Below are 12,288 nucleotides of genomic sequence, written 5' to 3'. Positions count from 1 at the left end.
CATGTCTTGCTCCCTGGGACTGATCCTTCTCATCTGAAGCTTGATTATATTTCACTGTGGCATCAGCACTGTCTGACTGCAAAGCCCACGCTCCTCTTATGCAAATAACCAGCAGCCTCATCTTTTTCAGCCTTGTTTGACGTGAAAATGTCATGTGTGATCTTCAAGCTGTAAGGAAAACATAATCTCTTGAGTATCTCTACTAGACTTCAGTGTCTTCTACCATCTAACAGCTGCTCTTGCAAAGTTGCCAGTCTGTGCTTCACTTCACTGAAAAAGGACTAACCCACATTTCTGGAGCCAGTCCTTCCAGTTTTCCATTGCTGTCTAACTCACGGTCACTCCTGTAGTTTGGTTGGTTTTTCAAGAGCTGTTTAAGAGAGAAATGAGGGTTTTTTCAGAGGCATTTTCTTCATTTTTTTTTCCTTTGTTCTGTCACTAACTTGTTTTTTCTATTCTGTCTTTAATCTGCTCTCTTTATGGACTCAGCTTCAGAAAAGGGAGCGCTCTTGCAGGGCCTATGTCCAGGTATTTCTTGTGTTTTTAATACATGTGTCCAGTTGTTTGACTGAATGACTGTGAAGTGGGTCTTGTCTCTGTGAATAATCTGATTATTACCAGCTTCGTGGTAGCAAGTTCTAAGGTTAAGGTTACAGGATAATAATGTCATTTTTTACTTCACCAACCTGCCCTATTTCTCTCAGACTTGACAAAAATTTGGGACAAAATCTCTGAACCAGAAAGTATTAAAAAACACAAGAGAAATCTGACACGATTCATCTGGCTATCTGAATGAGCAGGACAGTGTGGAGATGTGCAAGTAAAGAATGCAAAACTGCCACTCACAGAGGTGTCTCCACACCAACTGGATTTTCCTTACAGCGTGTCATTCATGTTACTGCCACCTGCATTTCTTTAGTTTTTCTTCTTCCCCTTTTACCTTTTTAAATTTACAAACAATTCAAAATGGCAACACTCAGCGTGAGGGAGGAGGTAGGATTGTAATGAAATGCAGAGTGTCTCACAGAGAGATGTTGGAAGGAGGAGAGTTCTGCAAACAATGCATAGGGTAATGGACATAACATCCCACGAAGTTCACCCAGATCTGGCCTGACTTTCGTAATCTTACACTGTGTTTGATGTAAACAAAGTCAAGCCCCTGCATTCTGGCAAGATCACATCGTGGGCTTCTCAGGAGTGAGACCTTGGGTTATCTTACTAATCCTGTAACCTTGCCTTGTAGCATTTGCTCCAGTCTTTTTTTATATAAACTTGATTGTATACTGTAGGTGAGTTAATGCTGCTTTAAGAAATGTGAATGTTTACCTTCTAATCGCTGTCTTGTGCTTGTGAATGTTGATATTGTTCTTACAGGTGGTTGATCAGTATTTATATGTATATGTGTAACACACATAAATGAACTCTATATTTCTGGAGGGGGCTGTCTGTACCTGCATTTTCCTGCAAAATTCTGTTTCCTACAGTTGGTACTGACTTTATTTTGTGAGCACATATTTCATTTAGCAAATGGGATTAGATGGTCTGGATTTCTAGGGTGTTAGAAATAAAACAGTACCCCTGTGTGCTGGCTGTCTTCCCTTTGGAAAATGTCACAAGAGAAAGTCACCTTTTCCCTTCCATATACCTTAATGGATAAAGATGAGTTACGGAGTTACACATCCCGTGTCTGGGATCCCAGAGAAAGCAACTAGCAGGCATTTGAAGGAATTTAGGGAATTTAGTTTGCAGTGCGGTGCTCACTCGCAAGCTTGTGTACTGCTGCCACTGGAAATGTGGTGAGACTGGTTTGACACTGGGCTGCACAGTCCTGTTGGGGACATTGGGTGCTACCTGATCCATAGTTGTGCTTTCTCTGGCTGCACAGGCATTCTCCTCAGAGTCGATGCACACTCCTGCCCTTCCGTCTTTCTTCAAACAGTAGCGATTGGTGAGGTTAATATCCCCTACAGAAAGATAGCCTTGATAGAGTAAAACCTGAATACTCTGCAAAAAGTTCAGCTTACCCTTAATTTCAAGGACTCCTTTCCTTTCACTTGGAAAGGTTGCTTGCATGTTTAAACATTAATCATGCACCTACTTCTTCAGTAGATGAAAACTGATGAAAGCTCATTGCTTGAGCTGTTAAGTATGGATATGGACAAATCTGTTAAATATATTGAAGAAGACAGTCCTGTAAAAGAGGGCTTGAAGAATGAATTAGGTGACCTAATTGAACCGTTCCAGCTCTGCTTTGTACTATATGGATGTAAAGTAATGTATCTCGACATATTTTCATACAGTATGCTTCCATTTGGAAAATTGTGTGGCTAAAGTCATCGAAAAGTCTAGTGAGGGAGAGGTTGTCTGTAATAGCAATTAGATGTGACTGCAGCTAGTCCTGTTACAGGCCACTCATCCTTTACCAAAAAGTGAAATGTTTGGGCTGGCTGAAGAGAATTTAGCAGAGAATTTTCAACAAATCTTAAGACACCCTGGGCTTTGTAAAGTCAATGGAACATGGAAAGTCACTGAGACATACAGCGCTGATGGCAGAGAAATAGTGTTCAGCTTTGCTGACGTGATCTTCTCATGCTGATCCCATTACTGTGAAGGGCATCCCTGGCTGAATTTGGCTCAGAGGGCTGGAAGTGTACCTTCATTTCTGGGCTTCCTAGACAAAGGAGGGTGCAGTATGAAGTTTATGTGAGAGATGTCCAGGAATTGTGATTTTCAAAGCACTATTGAGGAAAGGTGTTTTTTTAGAAGGAGGAGGGTGACCTGAGAAGATAATTGCTAAAATCAATCTTACTGTTTTCTTTGAGCTGACCAATTTAAGTGGCCATGACTGACAGAACCTGTGTAGCAATTGGTGTATAAAGTCCTCTTAAGCCCAGAATAAATTACTATAAATAAATATACAAAGAAGATGGACAAAATTTGCAAGTTATTGAAACATAAAACTGGGAACGCATTATCAGATTATCACCTCATCTCTTTGGGTTCCTTTAAAACAAACATAGATTTAATTTGTTCACTTTCACAGTATTTGTTGAGTTAAAAGCTCAGGGATTTTATTTACTGGAGATAGAGGTTACAAATGCTGCCTCTTTAGTTTCAAATCTGGTAAATTATCTTTTTTTGTCTCAAAAGTCCATCAAGAACCAACCCGGCAGGTGGCATGATAAATACATGTTAATATAAAGACTGGATAGTTGCTGGAAGATTTTTCAGTCATGGTAATAATTTAAAAACTGCTAAGTGGCTTTTAATTTCTGATAATAATTAATAGTCAGCAGAGACTCAGCTGACCAAGGTGTATACAAAGGTGGCAGAGTAGCCTCAGCAAGGTGCTCCTTTAACAAAGAGGGTGGCCTTTTAGAGAGCAGAGCTCTATATCTCCTATGCCCACCTTTCTGAAGTTCTTGCACTCTGTTTTGGGAAAAGGATGGAAAAGTCATCATGTGGGAGAATGAGTCACAATGGGTGACACATGTGATTAGCATAGCTTGGTTTGGTGGCTGGTCTGTGATGTAAGCTGGTATGCATTTTCTTTAATTTTTTCAGAATTTATGTTTGTTCATTTTCCAAAAGTTGTTGTCCTCAAACTGAAGCACTGGAGTTGTAGAAAACAGAAATCACTTGCCTTTGGGAAACTGTGAAACTGGGTTTGGTGTCACACATTTCTTCCATGCCCCTCAGTGTCATGTGTTTGATATTTCTCAGCACTCCAAATTAAAATGCCATGGATGCAATTCTCCTGTCCTCTAGGAACAGAGATGAGGTAGTAAAGGAAAAAAAAAGAGGCTAAGTACTCATGTAATGTATTAAGTGAGGCTGTATTAAAACAGAAAACTTAAACATGGGGAAAAAATTAGAGAATTTTCCTGATTTAGTAGCTGGAAACACAGTTTTTATTAAAGGTTCATACCTCAACCATGCTTGCAGTCTTTTTTATCGTGTGCATGCATCTTACTGCAAAGTCTGAGCTCACCTGCTTGCTTCATTTGGATTTGTGGGGTGCAGCTCTGAGGCATCAGGAGGCCAATGAATTTCTCTGCAGTGCCAAACCAGAGGCCTCTTTCCGTGTAAAATTGCACGGTGTGTTTGGGATGAGGATCTTGGCAGGCAAAAACTTCACAGGGTTCCCATTCTTGTGGTTTCTGTTATAAAGTCAGTATGAGTGATTTTAAAGCTGGAGGTTGGTGAATACAATAGGTAATGTGAATGGCAGCTTTGTAGAAAGAGTGGAAGGAGGCGGGAGAGGGTTGCTTTTGCAGCACCTTCCACATCTAATGGAGTTTGCTGCTTTTGGTTCCTGCCACCCTCTGAGCTGGCCTGTAAATCAGCTTGCCCTGTTTTGTAATTCTGCACTGGTCTGGATAGCAAAGATTATGGAGGTGCCACCTGCTCCTTGATAATTACAAGAGCTTCTGGGTGCAGGTGTCATCAGAGCCACACATGAAGCCAGTGATGAGATGATGGCTGGCTCCTGATAGCAGACAATGGTGGTGGTTGCAGAGTTGTCCTTCTGGTTTTCCTGAAAGTTTTCAGAACACTTCTTGTTTGAAACATGGTCTGTTTAAATTGCTGCACTAAGCAAAAAATTAAAGGCTTTCCTCAGAGGATTCAAGGCATTAAGTTTAGACCTGAGCAGAGGAGACTTTTTTTTCTTTGCTAACCTAGTAGTTCTCATCAGATAAAAGGTGCATCTGGGACTTAGCCAGTACTATTTAAAGTGGATTAATTCTGTTTGTCCTACTTCTCTCTTGCTTGCATGATTGGTCCCAGCTTCCATGAAGACTAAACGAAAGAAACTTGCAGCTCTGAGAGGGAGCACAAATTGAATTATGCCGTGTTTGCTTGTGTTCTTCTTGCCCCTGTGACAAGAAAGACTTTTACTTCCATTTATATAAAAAAGAGGCAAATTAATGAAGGTTTTCAAGTTCCTTGTCTGGTCACTTAATTGGCTGTATGACAAAGAGCTCTGCAGTGTGTGTCAAACAACTCTGAGGGTTCTCTGATGATTTGTGCATTGCTTGACTCCTGATGCTATTCTGCACAGCCTGTCAGGCGAGGTATCATTGTTAAAGTGGCTGGAATAAATTGGCTAGCAGTGAGGATACAATGTTGTATATTAACTATAGCTACAGGGAGTACTTTTAGCTGCTTTTTCAAGAGATCAAGATGTTTGCCCAACAACATCAAAGTGCCTAAAACTTTCATTTAATATAATTAAAAAGACATCTGAAAGAAGTGTGACTCGCAGTGAGGTTCTGTGGTTTGGTAGTCCTTTGTTAAAACTCTCTGAACTTAATACACTTCACAGCTTGAGAAACCTGCACTTGATTTGTGTCAGCAAGAGATAAACTAGAAATCCTCACCCTGCATACTTCTGCTGTGGTGAGCCTGTTGTTAGGGGAGAGGACAATCAAAGCAGTGGCCTTGGGTTTCTGACCAGACTCCAAAATTCATCGCGTAAATGTTAAAAAGGAAGGTGACCCCATGTTCATCCATCTACAACTCAGCTACACCTATGGTTAGGTTCTCACATGGCAAAACTGAAAAAAAAAATGTAATGTTTTCTGTGTTGCTCTGTGCTTACTCTCTGCTCGAGTCTGAGTCCATCTTGGTATCTGGCATCACTGGTAAAAAGTCTGAATATAAATTGCTGTAGGGGGCAGCGAGAGATGTCCCTTTGATTTGAACTGCTGCAGGAAAGGATGAGTCTCACAGACTCCCTGGGAGTTTCCTTGAATGCTGTGGATATTCTGTCAAAGAGGCATTTCTGATGTGTGACCCATTTTCCTTTCTTGCTACAGCCTTGCTCACTTCCCCAGTGTAATTACTCTAGCAGTTGCTTGTATGGTTTCAAATCCCAAACAGTAGGGCAGCAAATACAGATGATTCATAAATGCAGTTCTCAGCTTATTCTGCGGGGAAGATCTCATTAGATGAAATAGATCATATGTTATTTCCTTCTTCCCAAGCAATTCCTTTTATTTCAGTCCTATGGATGCCTTCTGACCTTAAAATATTTTCCCTCGTATAGTAAGTAAAGCAAAACCATAACCTGTAATTTGTAACCTTGTTCTGTTTCTCATATCACCTATTATTTTTTGCATGCGCCCATTAGGAGATTGGTAGTTAGTTCAAGGCCAAGACTGCAAACCTTGCATACCTAGTAAAAGACCATTAATTCCATAGTTAAGCGTTTTGTAGATGGTCTAATTTTAATAAAGGTCAGTGCCTTTCTTCTCACTACAGTGAGTTCTCAGCACTGTTGCAATTCAGGCCATTTCTGAGTCAGTACAGTTCCTGTAGCCACAGCATAAACATCTGCTGTGTAGTTGAAGGGAGAGGGTTGCATGCTCTCTTTTGGAAACCTTTGCTCTCAATCTGTTGAGCAATTTTAGAAATTCTTCTGTGTGGTCATGGGAAGTTCTCTTCTTGCCTTTGCCATGAGTAGTAGGCTTTGTCTCAGTTCACCAAAACTGATACCATCTGTTACCAATCACCACTCTGGTACTAAATTTAGGTTAGTGCTTCTGGCTTAGTTTTGAAGGCAGAAGCAAAGATTAGCAGTAGATATTCTAATGATTTGTTTATTTTCAAGCACTCACTGTGGCTGAGCTCCTTTCAGTCTAAATATGTTTGTTCACTGCTTTGAATGTTACAACAGTTTCGTGATGAATCTGTTGCTTTTTTAAAAAAACATTAGAGAGTGGCTGGGCTTCCCTGTAAGAAATTGTCTCCATTGTGCTTACTGATGCTTTGACCAGAGACAAATTTTGATTTTGAATTAAAGGACTAAATGGCAAGGAAAAAAAAATCATCCAAGAGTCTTGTCAGACAGATTTGAAGGCACTTTTCAGCTGAGAAGTATGATTTAATGGCATCATGTAGCCAAATGACATTTTCCTTGTTGAGGAAGCTGAAGAAATGACAGGTACATCTCTTTGTCCTGAAGTCCCACACAGTGGATGAGTGTAATCATTTGATTGATGACCCCTGTGTAGTGAGACTGAGGTGCTGTTCACTGGGCATTCTAAATGACTTGTCATTTCCTGAGCTGGTCCCTTTCAATGCAATAACCTTTCCAGGAGCATTTATGTGGCCACATCCATACTTCCGTGCTGGCCTTCTCTTCCAAAAGGCCCATTTTGACCGTACCAGGTACATTCAGGGTTAATGGGAGTTTCTCTTGTACTGGTGCTTTTTCTGGCCAGAGGCAAGAATCAAACAACTTCCAGCAGAACTCGATGGCAGAACTTGTTGTCAATGGCATTGATTGTGCCTTTAACTCAATTAGTTTGGAGGCTTGCAAATATTGATAGCCTGAGCAAAGGGTTTGTTTTAGCACTGGGTGTTTAATATGAATACAGAGCAAAACCAGCTATTCTTGAGCAAGGAGACAAGTAAGCTTTTTTTCATGTACTACTGCTTTTCAGTCAGAGAAAGGGAAAAAAGAGCATAACACTGTGATCATTTAACATATCAACATTTCAGTGCACCTGCTCTCTGATGGGTTTTTCATTTGCACTGTGAAGTGTGAACCTGAAAGGGGTTTTGTGCTTTCTTCTCTGCTGATTTGCCGTAAACACCTCAAGCTGTTATAAAAAGTAGGCTAGTTATGTGTTTGTATTTTTCAAATAAAGACAAGGCATTTTTTTTGGAGCAGTACAGGGAGACCTCAGGCAGGACCAAAAGCTCAGGCCATAAGCAGGGCCTGAGGCTGTGCCTGTGTGATTGCACTCTGCAGGCTGTCCTGAGCAAACTTTTTTGGATGAGGTTTGTGCTGGCAAACACCTTTGGCAGAGGGGTACAAAAGCACTGCTTGCTTTGTGCACCAGCTGTGATTTTAGCCTATGCAAAGCCATGTGCCTGTAGCTCCTCATATCCTAGTTTTTGAAAGTGCATTGCATGAGATATTCCTGTGAGATCAAGGGAGTGTTAGCAATATGAGACAGGGCTTTAGAAGTTATAAAATTCAGATGTTTTAATTAGAGATGCCATTGCAAAAGTGGTATTTTGCTGCCCTGTGCCACTGTCCTCATTTTCCCAAAGCTGCTGCAGGAGCTAAGTCCTTGTCATAAGTTTAATGCTAAGTAAAGTGTGTAGTGTGTTCAGTCTCTTCTAAGATGCTGCTTTGTAAGGAAGGACAAACTGCATATTTGAAAATTACCCAACAGAAGGATTCAACCAATATTCCCTGTAGCACCTGCTGGTATTTACTAGCCATAAAGCAGTATTTTCTCCAGCTGTAGGTTTGGTGAGGTTTTTGGTCTTCCATCAGCTGCTCAGCAAGAGGCCAAAATGAACAATGAAGGTTTAAAGAGACCCTAACTCTAGGAGAGCTCCTGCTTTTCTAAGGTTAGGGTCGCTGTGCTTAAACACTGTAGCACCTTTCAGTCTGGTGCCAAATTTGGCAATGAGCTGAGTACCTCTAACATCTCCTGTGATGTTCAATGATTTTCAGTGTTGATTCCCAGTTAAAGACAGATTTTACCTTGCAAAATCTGTCTTTATCAAAGAGTAGTGTCTTGGATGTTGGTACAGTGACAGAAAATCAAATAGATATGGTATCACTGGATATATACAGAGTTCAAACCTCCTAGGTGTTAAGCTGTGTGCCACACAGCCAGGTACTCTCACTAGAGTTTCTAGTGAGGGGGAGAAGAGAAAAATATATGAACAAGCAAAATTCAGTTTAATGAAATGTAGCAGCTGTCACAAAGGAAATCAATGGGATATGTACAAATGGCCCTTTAGTAATGCATAATTACTGTAAGGCTTCTAATTAGTTTCCTTTTTACAATGCATCTTTTAATACCAATTTGTAAGTGTCTAAGAAGGAAGGTTTACATTTTGTTTCTTTTTTGTAACCTCAGGATAGAACCAAGAAACAATGAGCACATGCCCTTTTTTGGGAAAAAAACTCCCTCTGCAGTTTATTAACACTTATTTGCATTGAACATACAATCTGTGGTTCTATAAAACCACATAATTAAAGGCATCACTGTCATGGGATTTGTCTTTTGTGTTTGGCAGGGTCTTGCTCTTCTCTCTGTCCAATTGTAGTCACTGCTGGGGACATAAAAGGTCCACTGTGTCTAATATTCTGTGACCCAGGGTGGTTGCTCTTTATGGGCTGGTAATTAGAGCGTTTGGCTTTGCATGTATAGATACCCTGATATCACAGAGAGCATAAAGCTGTGCTATGGATCTCAGCACAGAAAAATGGAAAGTCTACCTTCTTGGCTCCCTTCTGCCATGCCCTTCTTCCCGCGTTTGATCTTAGCCTACAAACAAGCAAACTGTGCTTTATGAATACTTTCTCTTGATCTAATTTGAGTTCCTTTTGTCCTTCTCCTGATGCATCAGTGTGCTTGTGCTGTCTAGTCATTAAGTCGAAGCTACCACAGCATTCGTTTAGAGCTGTGCTGTGCATGGTGTTGAGGTATGTTTGGGCTCCAAGCCCCACATTTCTATTTTGCAAGAAGCTCAGCTAAGCTGCATTTGAAAGAAGGAACAAGCAGAGGAAGAAAAAAAAACACAGGAAAGGTGGTTCTTTAACTTGGGAAGCAAGGACAGGGTCTTCAAGTGAGGTCATGCAGCATTCTTTAATAGATGTTCTGTTCTTATGGGTAGATATAATCTCATAATTTTGAGCAAAATGAGGATAATCCTTGGGGTAGTTTCTTCTACTTTCAGTGGGGAGAGAAACTAAAGAGTATCTGGGCTCCCTGTTTGGCTGCATGTTAAATGCTAGAAGTGGGGTGGGATTAAACTAAGTCAGAACTTTCCAATCTCCCTCTGAAGGTCCCCTGTTCATCAGGATCCCCAGGGATCTCAGGTAAAAGCTATCAAGCCATCAGCTCACAAACAGACCTATCCCATGGCTTCTACATTTTGAAGGTTCTCAGGGCTAACCCTCCTCCCGCTGGTCACTGAGAGGCTTTCCTGGAAGTTTGGCACAGCTGTTTCTTCTATGCTGGAGCTTCATCAGACCATAAAGTCATTGGACCAGGTGCCAAGCCCACATAAATCACAAAGACTCAGCTTAAATGTAAAGGCACAGGCCTATCCTTGTCACGTGTGGCTGCTTTCCACAACTCCCACTCCCCTGCCCAACTTCTCCCAGTTGGCATCGCTGTCTCACAAGGCGCTGTTGCTGTAACAGCTGTTTTGTTTCATTTAAACACCTACCTCAGCTCCTGTCCAAAACACAAACATTTCATTAGCACCTCATCTCCTTGCCTTCAGCCCACAGCAGTCGGCCATAATGAAGTGCTGCACTCAGAAATATACGTGGGGAACACTTGATTAATGCACTGAGACAGGTGAGGGGGATGACCCTCTGGGAAAAGCTAGGGACTAAATTAATCTCAGATGTAATGCCAACAAAGACAGTCTACCAGCTTTGTTCAGATATGTGATAAGGACGTGACCCAAGTCCTTGGAAATCTTCCTGGAGCTTTTGTGTTTGACCCCAGACAAAGTGATGTGATGTGGCTAGTTTCAGGTAGTCACTTCAGGAGGATGTTTGCACAGCATTGGGTGGGGAGTGCACATGGTGCAGGAAGCAGTACATTAGGCTCGATTGGTGTTCTCTCTCAAACTTGCATGCACACATATGTGCACATTTAAAATAAAAGAAAGAATGCATTAGATAATATTTTTCAGGGGGAAAGTTTTTGCAGCAGATGTTTCACTGTAATACAAATATTTCAGCATCTGTTTCATATTCTGATGAGTAGACATTACCTTTCTGTCCAGAGCTAGGAGCTGGATCTGCTGCAAAGACATTTTCTACCATCCAGATATTGATAAAATTATGCAGGATGTTGTTTTAGCAGAGCATTTAAGACACCAGTAGGAGCTGAGGTAAATGGAGGTAAGGCAAATTGTGTGATAATATTGAAAGGGGAGAAAAATCCTCATTTTCCGCTTTCCAGGCATAAAAGGTCTTTATAAGGAAACACCATGTTGTGTAGAAGCTACACCAAAAAAAAAAAAAAAATCAAACTTCTTGGTCATTGTAAAAGAATACCACTTTTTTTTTTTTTTTTTTTTTTTTTTTTTTTTTTTTTTTTTTTTTTTTTTTTTTTTTTTTGTTTGTGCCTGTGAAGAGATAAGCTACCAAAGTATACTACAGAATTTTCTTAAAGAGCTGCGGAGATCAGACTTCTAAATTCTAAAACACAGAAAAATATCAGATTTAAATGCTATGGATTTTTCAGTTTCTTTCTGACTACTAATTTCAACTGGCTTGTTGTATGTACATAGCAAGTGTGTTAAGATAATTTTTAGACTATTCAGGAAAATCAGTTTAATAATCAGTTTAAAAATTTGATTTATGGTTATCAAGTTCCACTTTAAATGAGTGAGGCATTCTGTTTATGGTATAGGAGAGGCTTGGCATAAGAACAAATGATGTAATTGACCATGAACAAATGTAACTGTGAAAGTAGGAGCTTTGTGCTGTCAGAGGAGTCCAATGATGGTGCAGTCTCCCAGCAGGAAATATGATAATGTGAGAAACCTTCCAAACTCAAGGAAGGTATCTTTGCTGGGATTAAAAGTAGCAGCAGTTCTAGCTGTCTTTTTTTCTACTCGAACCTTGCTGTAATTGAAATGTTTGTTAAGATCCCGTGGATATAGCAATTAAATGTAGTTCAACAAATCTAGTTTGATGTGATCTTATCTTCCCATTGCTCATTTCCACCTGACCATGACTGGTGAGTGAGTCAGGATGCTCTGTGCTCTCTGTGCCACGTGTTGCCATTGCAGCACTCCTCCTGAGGGCTCTGCTGGAGAATGGGCTATGCCACAGCTTCTTTCCACCCATGGGTTTAGCAACAGCATCAGAAGTGAATACTGAAGTATTTCCATGACAGTGAGCCCATGGGGCACACTCTAGGCTTGGAAAATGTTGAAGTCCCATGGGACTATCATCAGCTTGCAGAGCAGAGGTGTGGGTTTGATACCTATGTGCTCAGCATGTAGAAAATTATTATGAACAGCAATTTCATCTTGAAGGGGAGGTTGATTTCTGCAGTCAGCATTAGCTGGCAGTGGAGGTGTTTTCTCTGTGGGGTAGGCCTGCCTGGTGACTAGACCATAACCAGCTGAAGAAAGCATGGTCAAAGTAGCTTTATTTTTTATCCTTTTCCTCTGCACAATCACTTCTATCAACTGATACAGCTGGTCTCATTAAAAAATGTTAGCTGAAAAGTGATTGAGTCAGCTCTGGTTAGTAATGAAACAGAGGGTTTAGGTTGAGAAAAC

General features: G+C 40.7%; 1 protein-coding gene across 8 annotated transcripts in view; it reads left to right on the top strand.

Annotated features, from left to right (window-relative positions):
- The window catches only part of ADGRL3 (adhesion G protein-coupled receptor L3), a 491,700-nt gene that overhangs the window by 398,910 nt on the left and 80,502 nt on the right, over nucleotides 1–12,288 (top strand). For 7 of the 8 annotated variants that reach the window (XM_063423663.1, XM_063423656.1, XM_063423661.1 and 4 more), the window contains one exon: nucleotides 490–528. The exons of the other annotated variant lie outside the window; for it this stretch is intronic. In XM_063423663.1, the coding sequence (XP_063279733.1) occupies nucleotides 490–528 (39 nt within the window). The remainder of the gene's footprint in view (nucleotides 1–489; nucleotides 529–12,288) is intronic. 8 annotated transcript variants of the gene reach the window in all.

This window comes from Prinia subflava, chromosome Z (assembly GCF_021018805.1).
Source record: "Prinia subflava isolate CZ2003 ecotype Zambia chromosome Z, Cam_Psub_1.2, whole genome shotgun sequence".
Taxonomy (NCBI): Eukaryota; Metazoa; Chordata; class Aves; order Passeriformes; family Cisticolidae; genus Prinia; species Prinia subflava.
This window is presented reverse-complemented; position numbering and strand designations above follow the sequence as displayed.